This window comes from Schistocerca piceifrons, chromosome X (assembly GCF_021461385.2).
Source record: "Schistocerca piceifrons isolate TAMUIC-IGC-003096 chromosome X, iqSchPice1.1, whole genome shotgun sequence".
NCBI lineage: Eukaryota > Metazoa > Arthropoda > Insecta > Orthoptera > Acrididae > Schistocerca > Schistocerca piceifrons.
In genome coordinates, this window is record NC_060149.1 from 616,060,396 (window position 1) to 616,084,884 (window position 24,489).

General features: G+C 40.5%; 1 protein-coding gene across 1 annotated transcript in view; it reads right to left on the reverse strand.

The window, feature by feature from the left end:
* The window catches only part of LOC124722553 (liprin-alpha-1), a 410,311-nt gene that overhangs the window by 198,477 nt on the left and 187,345 nt on the right, over window positions 1-24,489 (reverse strand). The window contains exons 6-9 of the mRNA XM_047247695.1: window positions 22,216-22,335; window positions 17,095-17,172; window positions 14,722-14,889; window positions 10,556-10,675 (exon numbers count right to left, since the gene is read on the reverse strand). Coding sequence (XP_047103651.1) covers window positions 10,556-10,675; window positions 14,722-14,889; window positions 17,095-17,172; window positions 22,216-22,335 — 486 coding nt within the window. The remainder of the gene's footprint in view (window positions 1-10,555; window positions 10,676-14,721; window positions 14,890-17,094; window positions 17,173-22,215; window positions 22,336-24,489) is intronic.

Here is a 24,489-nt window from a genome sequence, read left to right on the forward strand (position 1 = left end):
GAAGACTTGCCCTTATCAAGCAATTTGAGTTGCTGCGCATCCCCTAAGGTATCTACTTCTTAGAAACTCATGCTAGCAGCTGTTCGTGTTTCAAATTCTGGAATATTCCATTCGTCTTCCCTGGTGAAGGAATTTCAGAAAACTGCATTCAATAACTCCGCTTTAGCAGCACAGTCGTCGGTAACAGTACCATCGGCACTGCGCAGCGAAGGTATTGACTGTGTCTTGTCGCCTGTGTACTTTACATACGACCAGAATTTCTTTGGATTTTCTAGCAAATTTCGAGATAATGTTTCGTTGTGGAACCTATTAAAGGCATCTCGCATTGAAGTCCGTGCCAAATTTCGCGCGTCTGTAAATTTTAGCCAATCTTCAGGATTTCGCGTTCTTCTGAACTTCGCATGCTTTTTCTGTTGCCTCTGCAACAGCGTTCGGACCTGTTTTGTGTACCATGGGGGATCAGTTCCATCTCTTACCAATTGCTGTTGCTACTATATCTTTGAATTTGAGCCACATCTCATCTACATTTGCATAGTCAGTTCAGAAGGAATAAAGATTGTCTCTTAGGAAGGCTTCTAGTGACACTTTATCTGCTTTTTTAAATAAAATTATTTTGCGTTTGTTTCTGGTGGATTTGGAAGAAAAGGTATTGCGCCTAGCTATAATGACCTTGTGATCACTAATCCCTGTATCAGTCATGATGCTCTCTATTAGCTCTGGATTGTTTGTGGCTAAGAGGTCAAGTGTGTTTTCGCAACCATTTACAATTCGCGTGGGTTCGTGGACTAACTGCTCGAAATAATTTTCGAAGAAAGCATTTAGGACAATCTCGGAAGATGTTTTCTGCCTACCACTGGTTTTGAACAAGTATTTTGCCAACATATCGAGGGAAGGTTGAAGTCCCCACCAACTATAACCGTATGAGTGGGGTATTTATTTGTTACGAGACTCAAATTTTCTCTGAACTGTTCAGCAACTAAATCATCGGAGTCTGGGGGTCGGTAGAAGGAGCCAATTATTAACTTAGTTCGGGTGTTAAGTATAACCTCCACCCATAGCAATTCGCACAGAGTATCTACTTCAACTTCACTACAAGATAAACCACTACTGACAGACACAAACACTCCACCACCAATTCTGCCTAATCTATCTTTCCTGAACACTGTCTGAGACTTTGTAAAAATTTCCGCAGAACTTATTTCAGGCTTTAGCCAGCTTTCTGTACCTATAACGATTTCAGCTTTTGTGCTTTCTATTAGCGCTTGAAGCTCAGGGACTTTCCCAGCACAACTACAACAATTTACAACTACAATTCCGACTGTTCCTTGATCCAAGCACGTCCTGTATTTGCCATGCACCCTTTGAGATTGCAGCCTATCCCGTACTTTCCAGAGGCCTTCTAACCTAAAAAACCGCCCACTCCATGCCACACAGCCTCCACTACCAGTGTAGCCGCCAGCTGAGTGTAGTGAACTCCTGACCTATTCAGCGGAACCCGAAACCCCACCACCCTATGGCGCAAGTCAAGAAATCTGCAGCCAACACGGTTGCAAAACCGTCTGAGCCTCTGATTCAGACCCTCCACCTGGCTCTGCACCAAAGGTCCGCAGTCGGTTCTGTCAACGATGCTGCAGATGGTGAGCTCTGCCTTCATCTCATAAGTAAGAGTGGCTGCCTTCACCAAATCAGATAGCCGCTGGAATCCAGAGAGAATTTCCTCAGATCCAAAGCGACATACGTCATTAGTGCCGACATGTGCCACCACCTGCAGCTGGCTGCACCCTGTGCTCTTCATGGCATCCGGAAGGACCCTTTCCACATCAGGAATGACTCCACCCGGAATGCACACGGAGTGCACACTGGATTTCTTCCCCTCCTTAGCCGCCATATCCCTAAGGGGCCCCATTATGCGCCTGACATTGGAGCTCCCAACTACCGATAAGTCCAGCCTCTGCAATTGCCCGGACCTTGAAGGCTGAGGATCATCCTCTGAAACAGGGCAGGCTGCTGCACATCCTATGGAGCACACAGACACCATCATTATCAGATCACACATTACTGTACATTCTGTATTTTTGTTCCAGTGATCACTTTTCTGATTCAGATTACTTCCTTTATTCTGTACACAGCAATTTATTTTGAACATTCAAATTTCTTCTTAATTTGAATATGAAGTCCCTTTCAGTACTATGTTTTCCTGTTTTATTTATGCTGTGTCGAAAGTTCTAGATATTGGTGTAGTTTCATTACATTTGGTGACTAAAAACTGAGTTTTTCCTTGATTTATGGAGAACAGTACAATGTCATTTATTCAGTGAATCGACTCTTTGACATACTTCACAAATTTTCTTATTATTGGTAAAGATTTGATGCTACATTTTTCTTTTCAAAAGTTGTAATATTATATCAATTATTGAAGTCTTCCCAGCATACTGAATATTCTATGAGGTTTCAGGATTGCAGCCGGATCATGTTGACATCTTGCCACATATTTTGGCTGGCAACTGTCCAAACATTTTCAGGTGAGTGTACGCCACTGGAGACTGCTAGTACATGGTCTCAGCTTTATAGTAAAAACTGGTGTGGAAATGCATGTGCATCAGGTACCGTCACAGGAGAGTCCTCTATAGAAATCCGTGTCTTGTGCAAATACTATTCCATCTGTGGTGTGCAGGTGCATGCGTAAAGGTTAAACTACATGACGCCCTCTGTTGGAATGCACGCTTGTGTTGCTGAACACAAATGTCAGGTGCTGCCAGATGTGTGAAGATGAATAAAATGTTTTCTCTCAGAAGAAATTAAAGAGATCACCAGGTCCCAAGCCTTGTCCAGCTGAAACCTGCTTTCACGAATTATAAGATTTTGTGCTAGATGTATGTCCACAGATTCTTTAATCACTGAATCCCAAAAGGATCTCCACAGGGCGAAGATTTTTGTGGCAGAAAAATCCATAGTGTCCTGTGGTAAAACAATGCTCAGCTACAGCTGACTTACTGGGCTGTGAAAGATGAGTTTGGCCCTCATTTTCAATGCACCTTTCGTGTACCATGCGTATTGTCTGATCTAGGTAAGCTTTGCCACACTGGCAAGGAATTTTGTAAATCCCAGCCTTCTGCAGACCCATATCATCCATTAGTTAATCGAGAAGGGCACAAATCTTTGCTGGTGGCCGTAAGATTACTTTAACTTGATATTTCCTTAAGATTCTGCCTACTTTAGATGTAACATTGCTGATGTATGGAGGAATGCCCTGGACTTGAACAGTTTCTCCTTCTTAGCACTCTACAAATCTGATGTGGAGAATAACCATTTTCTTTGAACACTGACCATAGATGTTCTAGCTCCTTTGTAACACTGTCTCCATCAGAAACAACATGAGCCTTCCCTTAGAAATTCACACACAACATGAGCCTGATGCACCAACATACCAAGGATGCCAGTAGCTTGTCAAGGGTGATGGCAGCTTGACACTTGCAGATAAAGGTCTTATGTGTGAGCTTACGGTAGACCGAAAGTCCTAATGCCCCATCACTCTCCTAGTAACAAAATAGCCAAAATAGTGTGGCAAGAAGACAACATGATCCAGCTGCAATCCCAAAACCTCATAGAATTATATCACTTGTATTCTAAAAACTGCCCTCAGTGACAAGCGAGATATCTCCACATAATCAGTCCATAACTTGGCAACATGATACACTGAACCGATAAGCCACATTGTAGCATATAGCACATGTCATATGCCGTTGCAGGTATTGAGTGTTCCAGCACGGTGAGACACAAAATAATTTAGTGTTTTCTGATAAGAGTAAGGTAGTGAAGGCACAGAAGTGTGATGCTTAATACTGGAAACTGCTACACTTATCAGTTATTTCAAACCAGTAGTGGTGAAAGGTTATCATGATTGGCATTAAAATAATGAAATTGAATAACTGTTGAGAACAGCGAAATGCTCATTTGTTAGGCAAGTGCTAGTTGCATCGACTGGAAAATGTCAGCATAACAAAACTGGGTGCCAAGTGATCATCCACAACAATAATGCTCAGCTTGAGGAAATATCACATGTGTTTCATTAGTGGAAACCAGAAAGTATGCAAACTTGTCACATATCACATTTAATCAGCCATCATGTATTGTATCCTTCCATCTTCAAGGAGTCAATAACTTTTTCTTCGCGTGTGTGTGTGTGTGTGTGTGTGTGTGTGTGTGTGTGTGTGTTTTTTCCGAAACACAGAATGGTGTTAGCTCCTTATGTCCTTTGGTCCTATAATTGTTAACTGGGTGAAATTGCAAATTTTACTTTACAGTGGTTAACAGTTTGCTGTAGTTGAAGTACTTCTCCAACAATAGTTTGCAACATGGATAAGCAAGTGAAAATACCATAGATAAGCACGCACTTCACTACATGAGTTAGTCTAACTGAAACCCACTACATCACCAACTACTCGCAAAAATTAATTGGTGAAAACAGCTTCATGAGAGGGGGTCACAAACTCAACAGCTGACAAGCTGCAAAAGGTCTTTCGCTTTGAGAGGTTATGGATATCACCTTTAGCAGTCCTAAAATCAATAAAACCCATCCTAATGAACATTTGAGAGGCTTTACCAAATTGACACCTCTAGTCAGATGATTTTTCTTCCATCTGCACATAAACACTCACTCATGTGTCTACTGGACAGCTATATCTATATTTATTACCTTCAAGACACATTATGGTATGTGATGGAGGGTACCTTACATACCATTTGCATTTCCCCCCTTTTCCTTTTCACTCGCAAATGATATACAGGAAGAACAAGTATCATTAAGCCTTCGTGCGAGCATGAATTTCTCAAATTTCACTTTCATGATAATTTTGTGAATATGTATGTGGCAGAAATTATGTTGTCCAATGCTCACAGAATTTTAATGATAAAATGATGGGCAACACCTGTCTCGTAATATCTCTGACTGGAGTGGAATAAACATCTATTTCATGCTCTCTCATATTCTAAACATGCCCGTGACAGGATATGCTCTCTCTTCTTCATGACATCTTTCTCACTTCTATAATTCCATCTGGTAAAAGACAATACTCGAGGACTGGTCAAAAGAGAGATGTGTGAGCTGCCTCCTCCATAGGTAATCACTTTTTCTAATGATTCTTCCAATTACTCTCCATCTGACATTTGCTTTTTCTGCAAATAATTTTATGGGGCAGTTCTAACTTAAATTAACCTGGTGCATAATCCTAGACATATAATGGTTGTGGCTTATACCTTTGATTGACAGCTTCTCATGGAACCAGTCAATAAAGGTTCCTTACACCTATTTACACTGGGGTGACAAAAGTCATACGATAGCAATATGCCCATATATTGGTAGTATTGTGTAACAAGGTATGAAATGGTAGAGCACTGGCATAGCTTTTATTTGCTCTCAGCTGGTTTACAACATGATTACAGCTGCATGATGGGAAATAACAGACTTTGAACACGGAATGGTACTTGTAGCGAGATGCATGGGACATTGCATTTCAGAAATCATTAGGGAATTCGATATTCTGAGATCCAGTGTCAAGAATACCAAATTTCAGGCATTACCGCTCATCGTGGCAGTGCAGTGGCCAACGGCCTTCACGTAACGACTGAGAGCAGTGGTGTTTGCACAGAGTTGTCAGTGCTAACAGACAAACAACATTTCATGAGATAATCACAGAAATCAATGTGGAATGGATGACAAACATATCCGTAAGGGCAGTGCAATGAAATTTCGCAGTTGTAGGCTATGGTACCAGACGACTGACGCAAGTGCCTTTGCTAACAGCATGACATTACCGCAGCACCTCTCCTGGGCTCATGATGATATAGACTACTGCAAAACCGTGACCTGGTCAGATGAGTCCTGATTTTAGTTGGTAAGAGATGATGGTTAGGTCTGAATGTGATGCAGACCCACAAAGGTATGGGCCCAAGTTGTCAACAGAGCACTATGCTCTGTTGTGGCTCCATAATAGTGTGGGCTCTGTAAATGTTCGGGTAGTAAGAAACCATTTGAGGCCATTCATGGACTTCATGTTCCCAAATGACGATGGAATTATTATGGATGGCAATGTGCCATGACACCAGTTCACAACTACTCATGACAGGTTTAAAGAACATTCTGAAGGATTTCAGTGAATAGCCTCCAGATCACCCAACATGAATTCCGTCAGTCAGTCAACAGTAGCCGGCCGAGACACAAGCAGCAACAGGGAAGTAACCGATATTGTGACTTTTACAAGTTCCTAACCAGGAGGGAATTTTATAATATCATCAATGTGCTTTAATGGTTTAGTTCTTTGAGTTTCTGCGGGTTTACTTGAGGCTGCAGTGGATGGCACCACTGTTATGGGCCGGCCGTGGGGATCCAACGGATGTCCAGCATGTCCGAGTCCACCGATCAGTCCTCACTGGTGGCCAGTCCACTTACTGCTCACACTGAGGTTGACCCCTCACCTGTGGTCGAGTGGGAGGTCGCCCAGGGGCGGATCAGGTGGCAAAAGACTTCCCAGGCAGCTGCACGTAAGGCCTCCCCAGTTTGTCTGACAAACAGGTTCCAGGTGCTGTCTGTAGCTGACACTATCGCTGAGCCAGATGCTGCCACCTGTCCTGCTTCAGGGGAAACCTCTAAGCCAGCAAGATCCAGACAACCACAGAGGGTGGGGTTATTGATAGTTGGGAGCTCCAACGTTAGGCGCATTATGGGGCCCCTTAGGACATGGCTGCCAAGAAGGCAAAGAAAACCAATGTGCACTCCATGTGCATACCGAGTGGAGTCATTCCAGATGTGGCACGGGTCCTCCTGGGTGCCATGAAGAGCACAGGGTGCAGCCAACTGCAGGCGGTTGCCCAAGTCGGTACCAATGATGTGTGTCTCTTTGGATCAGAAGAGATTCTCTCTGGTTTCGAGCAGCTAACAGAAGTGGTAAAGGCTGCCAGTCTTGCTTGCGAGATGGAAGCAGAGCTGACCATTTGCAGCATAGTCGACAGGAGCGATTGTGGACCTCTGGTATAGAACCGAGTGGAGGGTCTGAATCAGAGGCTCAGATGGTTCTGCTACCATGTAGGCTGCAGATTCCTCGACTTGTGCCAACGGGTGGTTGGGTTTTGTGTTCCGCTGAATAGGCCAGGTGTCCAATGTATGCAGGAGGTGGCTACACAAGTAGCAGGGGCAGTGTTGAATGGACTGGGCAGTTTTTTTTAGGTTAGAGGGTCTCGGAAAAACACAAAAAGGGCGTCAGTCACAAAGGGTGCAGGCCAAACACAGGAAGAACGTAGATACAGGAACCATTCGTATAACAGTTGTAAATTGTCGTAGCTGTTTTGGGAAATTACCAGAGCTCCAAGTGCTAATAGAAAGCACTGTTGCTCAAATCGTTATAGGCGCTGAAAGATGGCTAAAGCCAGAGATAAGCTCAGCTGAAATTTTTGTGAAGAACCTATCAGTGTTCCGAAAGGACAGACTAAACACAGTTGGCGGTGGCGTGTTTGTTGCTGTTAGTAGTGGTTTATTTTGTCGCAAAATTGAAGTAGATAGTTTCTGCAAGTTAGTATGAGCAGAGGTCATTGTTGGCAATCAGAATAAAATAATAATTGGATCCTTTTACTGACCTCCCAATTCAGATGATACAGTTGCTGAAAGATTCAAAGAGAACTTGAGTTTGATTTCAAACACATACCTGACTCATACAATTGTAGTTAATGGTGACTTTAATTTACCCTCGCTATGTTGGCACAAATACATATATAATTCTGGAGTTACGCGTAAAACATCATCCAAAATTGCGCTAAATGCATTCTCTGAAAATTATTTCGAGCAGTTAGTTCATGAGGCCACGTTAATAATAAACGGTTGTGAAAACACACTCGACTTCTTAGCAACAAATAATCCTGAGCAAATAACGAGCATCAAAATGGATACAGCGATTAGTGAACACAGGGTTGTTGTAGCGATATTGAATATTGTAACCCCCAAATCCTCCAAAAATAAACAAAAAATATACCTATTCAAAAAAGCAGATAAAAATTCACTTGATGCCTTCCTGAGAGACATTCTCCACTCCTTCCAAATTAAGAATATAAGTATAGACTAGATGCAGCTTGAATTCAAAGAAATGGTATCGGCAGCAATTGAGAGATTTATACCAAATAAATTAACAAACAAAGGAGATGATTCTCCTTGGTACACAAAACGAGTCAGAAACTGTTGCAGAAACAATGAAACAAACATGCCAAATTTAAACAGACGCACAATCTCCAAGATTGGCCATCTTATACAGTAGATCGAAATTTAGTGCGGACTTCAATGCAAGCAACTTATAACAGTTGGCGCAATGAAACTTTGTCTCAAAACCTCACAGAAAATCCAAAGAGACTCTGGTTGTATGTGAAGTACGTTAGCTGCAAGAAACAATCAATGCCTTCTCTGCGTAATAGCAATGGAGATACTATCGAAGACAGTGCTGCCAAACCAGAGTTACTACACACAGCCTTTCGAAATGCCTTCACAAAAGAAATCGAAGTAAATATTCCAGAATCTGAATCAAGAATAGCTGCCAACATGAGTAATGAAGAAGTAATTATCTTCAGAGTAGTGAAACAACTTAAACCATTTAATAAAAACAAGTCTTCTGGTCCAGACTGTATACCAATTAGGTTCCTTCCAGAGTATGCTGAGGCATTAGCTCCACACTTAACAATCACCTACAACTGTTCACTCAATGAAAGATCCGCACCCAAAGACTGGAAAGTTGTACAGGTCACATCAATATTCAAGAAAGATAGTAGAAGTAATCCACTTAATTACAGGCCCATATCATTAACGTCGATATGCAGCAGGATTCTGGAACATATATTGTGTTCGAACATTATGAATTACCTTGAAGAAAACGGTCTATCGACACACAGTCAACGTGGGTTTAGAAAACATTGTTCTTGTGAAACACAACTAGCTCTTTATTTGCAAGAAGTATTGAGTGCTACTGACAAGGGATTTCAGAGTGATTCCATATTTCTGGATTTCCGGAAGGCTTTTGACGCTGTACCACACAGGCAGCTTGTAGTGAAATTGCGTGCTTATGGAATGTTGTCTCAGTTATGTGACTAGATTTGCGACTTTCTGTCAGAGGGGTCACAATTCGTAGTTATTGACGGAAAGTCATCGAGTAAAACAGAGGTGATTTCTGGTGTTCCCTAAGGCAGAGTGTAGGCACTTTGCTGGTCATTTATCGACTAATAAAGTCATCAGAAGATCAAAACAAACTGCAAAACAATTTAGAAAAAATATCTGAATGATGCGAAAAGTGGCAGTTGACCCTAAATAACGAAAAGTGTGAGGTCATCCACATGAGTACTAAAAGAAACTCGTTAAACTTCGGTTACGCGATAAATCAGTCTAATCTAAAAGGCATAAATTCAACTAAATACCTAGGTATTACAATTATGAACAACTTAAATTGGAAAGAACACATAGAAAATGTTGTGGGGAAGGCTAACCAAAGGCTGCATTTTATTGGCAGGGCACTTAGAAAATGTAGCAGACCTACTAAGAAGACTGCCTACACTAAGTTTGTCCATCCTCTTTTAGAATACTGCTGCGCCGTGTGGAATCCTTACCAGGTAGGACTGACGGAGTACATCGAGAAAGTTCAAAGAAAGCCAGCACATTTTGCATTATCGCGAAATATGGGAGAGTGTGTCACAGAAATGATACAGGATTTGGGCTGGACATCATTAAAAGAAAGGCGTTTTTCGTTGTGACGGAATCTTCTCATGAAATTCCAAACACCAACTCTCTCCGAATGCGAAAATATTTTGTTGATACCAACCTACATAGAGAGAAACTATCACCACAGTAAAATAAGGGAATCAGAGCTCATACGAAAAGATATAGGTGTTCGTTCTTTCCGCAAGCTATACAAAATTGGAATAATACAAAATTGCGAAGGTGGTTCGATGTACCCTCTGCGAGGCACTTAATGCGATTTGCGGAGTATCCATGTAGATGTAAATGTAGAACACTTATAGGACATAATCAAGAGGTCAGTTCATGCATAACATCCTGCACTGACAACAGCTGCACCATTATGGATGGCTATGGAGGCAGTATGGCTCAGTATTTCTACATGGGACTTCCAACAATTTGGTGAGTCCAAGTCACATTCAGTTGTGGCGCTACATCAGGCAAAAGGAGATCCGATATGATATTAGGAGGTACACTATGACTTTTGTCACCTCATTTAGTGTGCAGCTAACCTACCACTGGCATACTAAGACACATTACATCACAAAACTATCACCAAACTGCCACAACAGCTGTTGTGTAGTGTATATTAAGCAGGTAGACATATCATTCTCAGATCTCAAAGAGCACAATAATACCAATATAATTTCAGTCAGCATATTGTACAGTAAATAAAATTATACAGAACAGTTAGGACAATAACTGTAGCAGCAGTACTAAAAATAGATATTAGCAGAACAGTCATTTACACATGTATCGGTACAAAGCTAATTGTCACATGATAACATGACATACCTTTAGTTGTGCTTCCTTGTGCTGTAACTCTTGTTCAAGTTTCTCATTTAGATCATGCAAGGAAGTTGATTCTCTCTGTGCATTCAAGTACCGTTTTTCAAGAGTTGCTATTCTTTCTTCCTGAAAATAGAAAATAATATATTGCATTAAGGTCAAAGGAGTAAAGAATGCTAATAAATACATATCGGTTTTTGAAAACTGCAATTCAGAAGCTGCAGCTAACTACATTGATGAGAAGGCCATTAAAATGTAGGAAAAATTGTTAACATGAAACTTAAAACAATAATTTCAAATTTGATGAGAAAAGATATGGTCATCTTCAAGATAACAGCATCCAATGTTTGGCAATATGTCGTTGGCTTATAATTAAAACCTCATACCTCAGAAAAAGTTATGTGTGGTTTTCTCACTTATTACAGTTGTCCAACAATATACACGATTTCTTTTTTACCCACTAGAGTGCAACACATAAATTATAAGTGCTCATTGGCTTACTAATAGTTAAGATATGAGGTTTTCAAACTAATAATGCAATAAAAAATATATTTTTGAGATATGAGGTTCTCATTCTAAGTTGATGATACGGGAGGGGGGGTCATAAACTTAATCCGTGCTGGGTTCCACTAAATTACTGTTGGTACAGTCACTGATTTCCACAAAAACAAAACACAGCCATAAACCATAAACAATTAAAATTAAATAAAACAAGATGATGATTGTTGTTGTTATTAACAGTAACATCAGCAACAATAATGTGTGTCTAACAAATACCATAATACTAAGTTTTGAGTGGGGTCTCACTCAACACTTCTGATTGTATACTCAAAAGTGATGGACGCAAACCACACAAAACTTATCTTAAGGTATTTCTGTTACGTTTCACTTATCATCCATAATTGTAAGAAATCATACATCCTTTGAGATCATTAGAAAAATAAAAATAAGAAAATATTAAAAGCTGATAAAATGAAATGTGGCATTCAGTTTGCAATTAACCCTTTGACTGCTGTTCCCCAGTTGGTGTGGATGTAAGGAAGCATGGTCTCTGGGTTTTCGTTGAGCGCTAATGATATGTTTACATGTCCTGTTCTACCAGGCTTCTCACTGCTGCAGACAAGATTAAGCATCTGCAGGCTCTAGGAGTGTTGACAAACAAGGCTGAATTTCTGTACCATTCTTCCGCAGCTTTTCAAGGGTTTTGGCTGCGTAGTTCAAGTGTGTATCTACATTTGTTGCTGTGGTTCTCCACTAAAGATTTTGACTTTGCTTTGTGTGTTTCTGTCACTATTAATTTTATGTTGTTCTTTTCTACAAGAAATATGTCACAATGCCATCGTCAACAGACAGAGAGATCCTTTAGACACACACTATGTGCGACTGTGAAAGTGCATTCTCTGATGTTCCAGCAGACACGAGTCTGGGCAGCAATGCATTTTTGCGGGTGTACATAAATTTTGTAAACATAGCAAATCTCCTTACTTTTTACGAGCGGTCTGACAATTATGTATTTATGGATAACAAAGTTATGTATTACCACTGTCATGTGACACTGCTTGGAACTATGTTTACAAATTAATGCCAGTCTTTGTACCTCCTGCAATTTTGATCAGCCAGTGAGTTCTGTGTTCCGCCGGGGTCCTCCACTGAAGATTTTGACTTTGCTTTGCATGTTTTTGCCAACATTAACTTTGTGTTCTTCTGTTCTACAAGAGAAATGTCACAACATCATGGTCGCACAGACAGAGAGATCCTATAGATTCTCACTAGGTGCAACAGAGAAAGTCAATTCTCTGATGTCAGTAGTAGTGATAAGTCTTCAATAGAATTTCAAAGTAATAGTCCTCACCCTTGTATGTCTACTAGTACAGCACTGAGTACTACGGGACTTAACTGCTGTGGTCATCAGTCCCCTAGAACTCAGAACTACTTAAACCTAACTAACCTAAGGACATCACACACATCCATGCCCGAGGCAGGATTCGAACCTGCGACCATAATGGTCGCACGGTTCCAGACTGTAGCGCCTAGAACCGCTCGGCCACTCCGGCTGGCCAGAGGTGCAATCAGCATACATTCAGAATCTGAAGAATCAGAAAGAGACAGCAAAATTCTTCAGAAAAAAAAGCTCACCTTAGTGACAATTTTGATTGTAAACAAACTAACTTCCAGCAATTAAAGCATTTGTTTTATGAGTCAGCTTCATGGTGCAAATGGCAACTGGTTAATGACTCAGACATTCTGTCATTTTTCATGATATTCCTGTCAGAAGAACTGGTTCATTTTATAGCAGGCAAAATGAACTAATTTTATGTATACACCAAGGCAAATACTTCACAATTCATGCTCCCTCAACTGTCGAAGTGGAAAGATACTGGATTTGAGCAACTCTATTATTTTGTTGCCATTTGTCTTCTAATGGTTCAAGTTAAAAAGTGATCATTGGTCCAGGCACTTTACGGATATTAACGTAAGTGACCATTCGAAGAAAAGTATGTTAATGCACATGGTTTCCACAAAACAGGAAGTGTGTTGAGGAACCAGATACCAATGCAAAACTTGGAATGTACCATTATGTGTTTTACCCTGTTTCGAGATGTATCACACAAATAAGTGTTACTGACCTTCAGGAACTAAAACTGATAGTTGAAATTAACTGACACCTGTGAATTAATTATTTAAAAAAAGAAGGGCAGAAATGCAAAAAATGTAAAGAAAATTATAAAATATATTTTTAACTCCACCACAGCTGGTCCAAAGCCCAGATTAAAAAGAAGGACATAAAATACATACAATGGGTGTAAAAAAGTATTCAAACAGTTGACAACTTCATCTGTACAGATGACAAAGAAATAGACTTGATATTTTATGAAACTTCATACTTAGTATTGTAAAAAATATTCAAACAATTAAATTCTCTCACTTTGGAGCACCTCAGCAAATGAAGAAGTATGCTGGTGAGAAACAGATGTAATTACACAGCATACACTCCACAGGTAAACCAAAAATTGTACATATGCATTTCTTACAATCCCAAAATTATTCATATGTAACATGAACAATTACATTCGTGTATCATGGTTTATAATTCATGAATGCTGTTTAGGGACCTGAAAATGATTGGCAATACATACTGCACTTTTTACAAAATATTCCAATGATGAAAGATTCTTAGATTGAAGCATCTAACTGGAGGAAGTAGTATGCTGGCAACAGATGGACCCAATTGTTCCTATGCAGCAATATTAGCCTACGTAGCGTCAGTTAACAAAAAATTACACAGATTCATCTCTTTGCAGTCACTGGGAGCACCAAGAGCTTAGACAAAGTGGAGAGAGTGATCTGCAGGAGCCCAGCATGAGCTATTCAGCAGGCAGGAAGCTGCCCCCCATGGAAGGGCTCAGGCGCAGATAGTTGACTTTAGGCATAAAGACACTGCACTTCGCACAACCTATGGCAAGCAGCTCTGTAGCAGCATAAGGATTAAAGTTCGTAATTTTTGTGTCAGTTTTCAGCTCTTGCAGAATTTCATTGAAAATACTGACTATTTTTTAATGAACTGATATTGGTGCCATGTGGCATGATATTGTATACTGCACATCTTTCTGAAAATTAATTACATGTACTGATCTAAAATGCAGATTGTATCTGTATCTTGACTGCACTGAACTGAAAGGGATCTTCTTTTACACCTGTTGCTGGTTACAAATAATATGTGTAAATAATGAATAATTACTCTGGTATCTCAGTGTAGGATTTATGTCTACATGAAGTACATGTGGTTTGCATTTGTGTTGGGATACTCTTTTGTGACTACGATATGGATGGATTTCTTAAGGTTTCATTCTTATAACCAAAAAATTGTCTGTTCAGTCTTATTTAAGAACAAACATCATGTTGTTTATAATCACAAGGAAATGTGGTTTTCCACAATCAGCAATCTATTTGCTTGTAAACTTGTACTAATGTAATGCTTTGTTACAGAAAAACACACTGCAGGATCGTCCTATTTTATTTATATTCAACTTACAGTCAGGTCATTTGAACATAAGTAAAAATTAATTTGGTACTCAGAAATTAAACAAAATGTATTTCCATTCTCTTAAGGAAATATATGAAGCACAAAGTGGATGAAAAAACAATGAAAAATTCTCAGAAGCAATAACAACCTGATCTTCCTTCTGAGCAACATTTTCTCGAAGATCACGCTGCAGTTTTGAATTTGCTTCCTGTGCTTTCATAAGTTCCTTCTGTGTTTTTGCCAGTGTTTCCTCAAGTTCTGAAATGCGACCCGACAGTTCTGACACCCGTCTTTGCCATGAACTTAATTCTGCACTCTGTGAAAAAGAAAATGTGTAAATATTAGATGCTGACAAAATCAAATTTTATGCTCTCTACAACTACATTACATTTTTTGTAGGCCTTTCTGTCAAAGTAATAGGCAAAATCAATTTTTGATTTACCAACATGTTATATGAACTGTTCTTATGTAATGGATGAGCAGACAGGGACCAGAAGTTTGATGGGAGAAGAGCAATGGCAGAGGGGGGAGGGGGGGAGGTGGGTGGAATGCAACAAGGGACACTGGTGGCAGTGAGAGAGTTGTGGTGGACAGGGACTGGTTATGGTGGGAATGGGGCGGGTTTTGGTGGGACAGGGGCGAGTTACTGTGGGACAAGGGCAGGTTACGGCACGGAAGAGGTGAGCTGCAGGGTGGGAGGTGAGCTGCAGGGGTGGGAGGTGAGCTGCATAGGGGGAGGGATGCACTGCATGGGGGAGGGGAGGGGTGCAGGTGGGAAGGGAGGAGTACAGGGGGAGGGGCGGGCTGCAGGGGTGAGGGATATTCTGTGGGGGGGGAATGAGTTGTGGGGGGGGGCGGTGAGCTACAGGGGGGAGGCGTGAGCTGCAGGGGGGGGAGGCTTGAGCTGCATGGGGGGAGGGTTGAGCTGCGGGGGGGGGGGGGGGGGGGGGGGGGAGTGGAGAGGGATGGATGAGCTGTGAGGGGGGAGGGGGCAGGGCTGAGCTGCAGCGGGGGCCGGGGTGAGCTGCAGGTGGGGGGAGGGGTGAGCTGCAGGCGGGGGGAGGGGTGAGCTGCAGGCGGGGGGAGGGGTGAGCTGCAGGTGGGGGGAGGGGTGAGCTACAGGGGGAGGAGGGGGAGCTACAGGGGGAGGAGGGGGGAGCTGCAGGGGGGAGGGGGGAGCTGCAGGGAGGAGGGGGAGCTGCAGGGAGGAGGGGGGAGCTGCAGGGGGGAGGGGGGAGCTGCAGGGAGGAGGGGGGAGCTGCAGGGGGGAGGGGGGAGCTGCAGGGGGGAGGGGGGGAGCTGCAGGGGGGAGGGGGAGCTGCAGGGGGGGAGGGGGAGCTGCAGGGGGGGAGGGGGGAGCTGCAGGGGGGGAGGGGGGAGCTGCAGGGGGGAGGGGGGAGCTGCGGGGGGAGGGGGAGCTGCCAGGAGGGAGGGGTAAGCTGCAGGACGGAGGGAGGAGCTGCAGAGATGTGTGATTAAGCTTCATACAATAAGTGTTCCGTATTTTCCAACCAATGCCAAATATGAATTAATTTACTGAGACAAAAAAATGCATATTTTAATATCCCAATAATTCAATGGAAGTTACTGAACTACATATCTTCACTAACTTGGAATTTAGAGGTAGTACGAATGACAATAAACAACTTCAACCAGCTAAAACACAAACACACACTGATTACAGTACAATTAAATACAGTAAATCTCTTGCAAAAAAATAAACATACACAATCAAATAAAATAAGACAGGCAGCTTTGTAACTCTGTGCAGCAATAACAATAACTGCATGCCATGTATCATCATTAAGTTTGTATACTTACATTCCAGGGTATCTGAAGAAACTGAATAATTTCACGACACAACCAAATATACTTTTAACTCTTATTATGGAGAGTCACATACACTTTCTTCAGGGCTTTTAATATGCTTATTACATTCTGAAAAATGTAGCTACATGAACACAAACATTTCTTACAAGAGCTAACTTTTTATTTAAGCCATATGAAGAGTTAAATTATATATTTGGACATTAGCTTATTCTGAGATATTGAGTTAGTTATCTGTTTACTGTTCAGTATGTCTTATGATATTTATGTACTCCGAAAGTCCCCTCTTGCCCCCCCCCCCCCCCCCCCCCCACCCCCGCCTCTCTCTCTCTCTCCTCTCTCTCTCCACCCCCCCCCCCCCCCCACACACACACACACTAAATAACCAAAAATTAATTACAAGCAAAGCCACATTACCGTTTTATTGAACACAAAGTACAAAACCAATATGTTAACACAATAAGTTAATCATTATTTAATTAAAATGTTTAAAGCAATACCACTTTATTATTATTAGTTTTAGGTCTTTTTTACTTGTATAGTTACCGAGACAAAAAGTTTTATTAGTCTCAGTATCTTTCCACATGGGGAAGGTACTACTGAAATAGTAAAATCTCTCTTCATTTTAGATAGTAGTATAAGTTTTCAGATTTCACTGTTTTACAAAATTAATTGAGTGACTCCCACTGCTCACCTGTTTATCTACTGTATTCTGCAGCTCAAGAACACGTGCCACATCAGAATCAGGTTCGATGGCACCATTAGAGAGACGCTGCGTGCAAGAAACAATGCTTACAACAACATCAAAAACATAAAACAACCACCATTTCAGCTGAATCTATGAGTGATAAAAGCAACTACACAGCAATAGTGTCAGGGGGAGGAGATACGGTCATAGACTGAATATGTTACTGGAATATAAAAATTCAAGCCAATACAGTATCATTACAAAACAACAATTTCTAAGATACCAGGTTGCACTGTACTGTAGCAGCGAGCAACAAATAGGTGAATGATTAATAATCTACATCTGGAACATTTAAAAGTTTTGAGAGAAATATAATTCTACGGGAACATAACTACAGTCATGTAATCTTCACAACTGTTTTGAAAACAGTGCTTGTAGTGCAAGAGAACAAATATACTTCCAAGGGTCACAATAATTCAGTCTGTAGCATAATATGGAAATCTTCAGTGAACTATTTCTAAACTTCTGCATGAAACGAAGAGTTGAATTTGCAACATGCTGCTCAGTTATGAGAGAATATTTTAGTTTTTAACTGGAAATTTTAAATGTGGTTTCTAAATTACCAAGTGCAATATACTGCCAAATTAGTGCTATTCCCTGATAAAAATCTCTTACTTGAATTTTTTTCCTGATTCTTTCTTCTATTTCAATCACCCAACCAGCCACCCACCTGCCCACAAATGGCGCCACTGACACACAATTTTATACATACATATCACAGAGCATAGAAATTCACTTCCGCTATAAAATAATAGGTTTTCATATCTAGATTTAATGTCTGAAAATTTCATATTATTTTCATGATGCAATTATCATCATATACACTAGATGCTAAACAATGTTTCTGCATAAGCTGTTAATAAAGTCAATCAACATTCAGTTGTTCCACAGAACTCCTACTGAACTACTAAAACTGAAATGTGAGCTCAAACCCACAAAAAATATGAAAAAATATCACACACAGTGAAAGAAAAATACCAAAAATAAAAGGTATTCTGTTTTATAAAACATATTTAATAAAATAAGAAAGAAAGAAAGAAAGAGCTTTCCATAATTGTGAGATATTAACTCTAGCCACAATCTGATATCAGCCTGACATTCTCCATTTGTAAGTCTGCAAATCTAAGTATTCATACAACAGCCCTACATCTTTTTTACTGCTTTAAAAAAATAACTTCCCCATAATATGCCATTAAGGCCCAATGGTACTGTCTGGAAATGGATATGGAGGGGCATGTGGTCAACACACCACTCTCCAGGCTGTGTGTCAGTTTACGAGACCATTTTTACTGTTTTGACAACCAAAATAATAGCAACACACGTCCTAAAACAGTACTTTTGAGGTTGCAAAAGAAACACGTCCCTTAGTAAGCAGAGTGTCAAATTACAAATCCAGAGATTTAAGTCCCCGATAACAGTGCTTCTACAATTTTATGTACCATTTACGTGACTTTCATTTGAGCAAACACTCTGAATATATGAAAAATGTGAAGATGTACCATGGTCTTTATTCCTTGTACTGAAACAGATGACAGACTAAAGGCTGAAATACTAAATGTCTTTTTCCAAAGCTGTTTCACAGAGGAAGACTGCACTGTCGTTCCCTCTCTAAATTGTCGCACAGATGACAAAATGGTAGATTTAGAAATAGACAACAGAGGGATAGAGAAACAATTAAAATCGCTGGAAAGAGGAAAGGCTGCTGGACCTGATAGGATACCGGTTCGATTTTACACAGAGCACGCGAAGGAACTTGGCCCCCCCTCCTTGCAGCGGTGTACCATAGGTCTCTAGAAGAGCGTAGCGTTGCAAAGGACTGGAAAAGGACACAGGTCATCCCCGTTTTCAAGAAGGGACATCGAACAGATGTGCAGATCTATAGACCTATATATCTGACGTCGATCAGTTGTAGAATTTTGGAACACTTATTATGTTTGAGTATAATGACTTTTCTGGAGACTAGAAATCTACTCTGTAGGAATCAGCATGGCTTTCAAAAAAGACGATCGTGTGCTCTTGCTATTCGTCCATGAGACTCAGAGGGCCAAAGACACGGGTTTCAGGTAGATGCCGTGTTTCTTGACTTCTGCAAGGCGTTCGATACAGTTCCCCACAGTCGTTTAATGAACAAAGTAAGAGCATATGGACTATCAGACCAATTTTGTGATTGGATTGAAGAGTTCCTAAATAACAGAATGCAGCAGGTCATTCTCAATGGAGAGAAGTCTTCCAAAGTAAGAGTGATTTCAGGTGTGCCGCAGGGGAGTGTTGTAGGACTGTTGCTATTCACAATATACATAAATGACCTCGTGGATAACATCGGAAGTTCACTGAAGCTTTTTGCGGATGATGCTGTGGCATATCGAGAGGTTGTAACAATGGAAAATTGTACTGAAATGCAGGAGGATCTACAACGAACTGATGCATGGTGCAGGGAATGGCAATTGAATCTCAATGTAGACAAGTGTTATGCCCTGCGAATACATAGAAAGAAATATCGCTTATCATTTACCTACAATATAGCAGGTCAGTAACTGGAAGCAGTTAATTCCATAAATTATCTGGGAGTAGGCATTAGGAGTGATTTAAAATGGAATGATCATATAAAGCTGATCGTCAGTAAAGCAGATGCCAGACTGAGATTCATTGGAAGAATCTTAACGAAATGCAATCTGAAAACAAAGGAAGTAGGTTACAGTACACTTGTTCGCCCACTGCTTGAATATTGCTCACCAGTGTGGGATTCGTACCAGATAGGGTTGATAGAAGAGATAGAGAAGATCCAACAGAGAGCAGTGCACTTCGTTACAGGATCGCGAAAGCGTTATGGAGATGATAGATAAACTCCAGTGGAAGACTACAAGAGAGACGCTCAGTAGCTCGGTATGGGCTTTTGTTGAAGTTTCGAGAACATACCTTCACCAAGGAGTCAAGCAGTATATTGCTCCCTCCAGCATGTATCTCGCGAAGAGACCATGAGGATAAAATCAGAGAGATTAGAGCCCACACAGAGGCATACTGACAATCTTTCTTTCCACGAACAATACAAGAAAGAAGAACCGATAGAGGTACTCAAGATACCCACCGCCACACACAGTCAGGTGGCTTGCGGAGTATGGATGTAGATGTAGAAATGTTGATTTCATAAATTTCATAACCTCTTTTATCATGAGGCTCTATAGACCTTATGATACCCATAAATATTTCAGTCACCTGACAGGCACACATTTCATTATCAGATTTACATAGTAAACATAAAAAAGGAAAGTAATCAATTGCAGATATATTGCAGACCAAATAAAAAAAAGTAAAACTTCAGTGGCAGAAATAACACTCATTAACATACCAGATAAAACAAATAATCAAAATAGACAAAGTGTGAAACTGAAATTTTATGCTTGGATAAGCAGATGAGATTCGTCATATGAATGCTGCATTCCTGAGAAATCGGTATTCTGATATAACGAGGAGAGTACTGAATGTTTGGAGGTCATGGATTATAGCATCCACAAAATATTACTTGAAAAGACAATACTTTCTTTTTACATGATGTTACATGCTACAATGACAAACTCAAGAAACCATGTAACAGCACTCAATTTACCACCACATATACAATTCCTGCATTTCGTAAGGCTTTCATGTCATGAAACTTCACAAGGCATGGCAGGGGATTGTAAAATTCCATGTACTTCCTCTCCAGTCATAAAAAACATAGAAGCCACTGTTGATTGGGGAATACAAACAACTCATTAGTGGCACGCCACCACTGAATACACCTTTTGAACTTGTGAATTGTCAGATAAAAGTTACCATGTAGAACCTGTGCCTTATAAGACAGGGGAAGGAAAGAATCAGAAAATGGAGAAACAAATGTTTAGCTGATCAAGTTAGTCAACTTAATTTGACTAGAAGATTTAACTTCATAACTTTCTGAAGACACACAGTGGTTCCCAAGGTCACTTCTCCATCTAGGCCTACTTACAATTAGGACAATACCAGTAAGTTACAATCTACTGCAGACACACAGCTCAATGGTGAATGGAGGAAAAACTTGTCATGATAACATGACATTTTTTAGAAAGAAAAACATTGTGTGGAGCAGCATAATGTTATTGGCATGTCAAATACCTCTTGTGAAATGAAAAAGAACTAAATACATAGATCACTTTATATGGAGGGGAAGCATAGATAAAATAAACTAAATGCAATAAACAGAATAATCCATTCTTTTTCAATGTAAGTAGAGGCAAACTCATTATCACTTTTTTCTTCATGTTTCACAAATGTTACATCGTGCTGCTTTCAGTTAATTTATGAGTATCTAAAAATTAATTTTTATCTAGAAACTTTCACTACATTCATGTCTACAACATTTTCATCCAATAACATGTAAACCCTACAGCAAATACCAATATCCATGCAAAAAGGCATTTCAAAACTAAGTGTAGGCAGTTGATTTATTAGGAGAAGCAGTATAAAAGTCCACATGCAGTACTTGTTTAAGCATACAACTACCACAAATCTGCAAACTACAGCAATTCCAGTACAATGAGAAACAACCAGAAATGAACATTTATTCGTAACTGAGAATAGTTACGTTTGAGAATTAGACTGTGTTCTCTTTTAAGAAAACAAAGGTAAATGAAAACAAACAAGGCTTAACTTCCGCACACTTAATTAAATAAAGAGGATTAGACATGTTCAGTTGATCAAATGAATGAACTTAATTTGAATAGAAGCTTTCACTTCATTAGTCTTTGAAGACACACAGTTGTTCCCAAAATAAGTTCTCCAGCTACTTTGAATTAGGAAAGTATCAGAGGATGCACTATTTCCAGAGATAATACAACCATGAATGATTTATACTGTTAATAACAAATGTCACCATTGACCCTTGTGTGCTAGCCAAATTAAAATATCAGTTTGACAAAACAGAGCCTGAGTTGAGCTTTAACCAATTAAAAGACCCTGAATATAAATTTCATTTCACACGTTAATACACACTGTAAGACCACAATAGATGTTCAATAGTTACTTCTGTCACTCACCGACACAAGGCATTACCTTAGTAAGGGCAGCATGGGCTGTTGCTTGATCACCCTTATGTTCTTCATCCTGTTGACCATTTTCCTTTGGTCTACTACTCTCATCAGCTGGAACACGACCTAATTTGTACTGCTGTAACTGAAATGGAGATAACACAGTGATTCATTAACACAGTTCACAAAACACAAATCCATAACTAGAAATTTTATACAATGATTGTGTTGAACAGCTACTTCTTTAACAACAGATTCTTATCCACTTTAGTTGTTGACAGAAATTAAAACAGTCATAGAATGTCAAGGTTCACAATGCGATAGAACCCTTATCAGCTTTATACATGATTAAGTGCGTGTCTTTTATAATATATTAATCATACACTGTCTCAATTTCTGTGCGGAATCTCTATGCTTCGCTGCATTTAAAGCTGCTCTGTCCCGTTTATTGTCCTGCATAGGGAAATGTGGTACCAATATTACAGTACAACATGATCAAAGCGGAACGTGTATATTTCGGAAATCTGCCCAAACCGTACAAGTATTTCAATCTCTAAGCGTTCAATACACTTTTATATGCTAATTTTTTATAAGGTGGAACGTGCCTAACGCGGAAACGGACTGCAATTTTTAAGACTTAATTAATAATTCATTACAGCGAAAAAGAACTTCTACACTACTAAATGGGATTCGGCGTAGCGCGGTGCTGCGGCAGTGGAAATCACTCTGCTATGTACAACAACGAACAACTTGCGCGCACTTTCGGGACATCAAAAGCATGCGGTCTGTTTGTCCGCGTTTCTCTTTTTCCGTTATTACTGACGGGTGCTGGAACATTGTAGCGCACCTACGAACACTCTGCTACATTCTGCGCAGTTAAATAGGTGGGTGTTGTTCCATCAAACAATGGTTTTACCCGTCAGCGTCAAGCATTCCAAAGAAATGCACTATCTGCATTATTTTCTGTCAGTTTCAGTTGACTAGTAGCACTGTAAGTGATACACGACGCAGAACAAAATTATGTGTCGCTAACACGTAACGAAAAGATTAAGGTAATCGACGGGAGTGAGAAAGACAACACACTGTGAGCGCGAACTAATGCGTTTCACATGCGGTAAAACACATGTTTATGATAAATCGAAAGAAAGGCGACGGAGAAATTAACGAGATAGTATGTGGGAATGGTTCGTAACTGCACAAAAAAAGGACCCATGTTTCATGAGGCTCTGAAAGTCGCTTAAGAGCTTGGAAATACGGAGTTCCAGCCAGTCACAGGCTGTCTGGACAGTTTCAAAGCTAGGCACAACATCTTGTGGAATGAAGTGTGTGGGGAAGGTAAGGCGTGCACGAAAGTGTTGCAGCAGAACGGAAGACAATTCTGTACGACCCAATTGCGAATTATGGCCCGAAAGACGTGCTCAATGCCGATGAAACGGGACTGTTTTATCGCGCATTGCTCTCAAAATCTCTAGCAATTCGAGGTGAAAAATGCACCGGCGGAAAAATGTCCAAGGAAAGACTGCTGTATTGAAACGTGTTAGGTGAAACGGAGAAGCCATTGCTGACGGGAACTGCGGCAAAAACCGCGTTGTTTCAAAAATATAGAAGTCAGTTAGCTTCCAGTCACTTAGCGAAGCAATAAAAAGGCGTGGATGGTGGGTGGTCTTATGGAAGAATGTCTGGGATCTTTCAATGCCAACTCAAAAATGAAATCGTCGAGTTCTCATCTTCCTAGACAATGCAACCTGACACCCCAAAATCAAGTTATCAAACGTGAAACTGGCTTGGTTAACACCAGGTTCAACCAGCCTCACAATACCCATGGACCACGGTGTTCTTTACACAGCCAAGTCTCATTATAGGCGATAATTGATGCAGTTTCTTGTACTTAGTGTTGAAGAAGCCGCAGGTACATTTGTTCTTGCAGGGTCAGTTTCCGTCCTACATGCAGTAAACCGTATTGGCTTGGCAGTAAGAGAAATAAAGCCCCAAACTGTCACCAAGTGCTTCAATATGGCAGCGTTTGGAGGTCACGCATATGATGCTTCTGTGGCCATCGAAATTCAAGTAAATGTCGCAGCAATTGCTGAATTAATTAAAATGCGAAACATTTCATGTAGTGCAGATGACTAAATTCGAAGTGATCACTTTGTGTCAACTCACTCCACATTTACTTCACCAACAGATGTAACAGGAATCCACGATAGAGAAAATGATCCGGAAGAAACAAAGGAAGAGGAAGTGGAACAACATGTTGTCCCCAGAAAAATTAATACATCTGAAGAAGCTATTTCGTGCA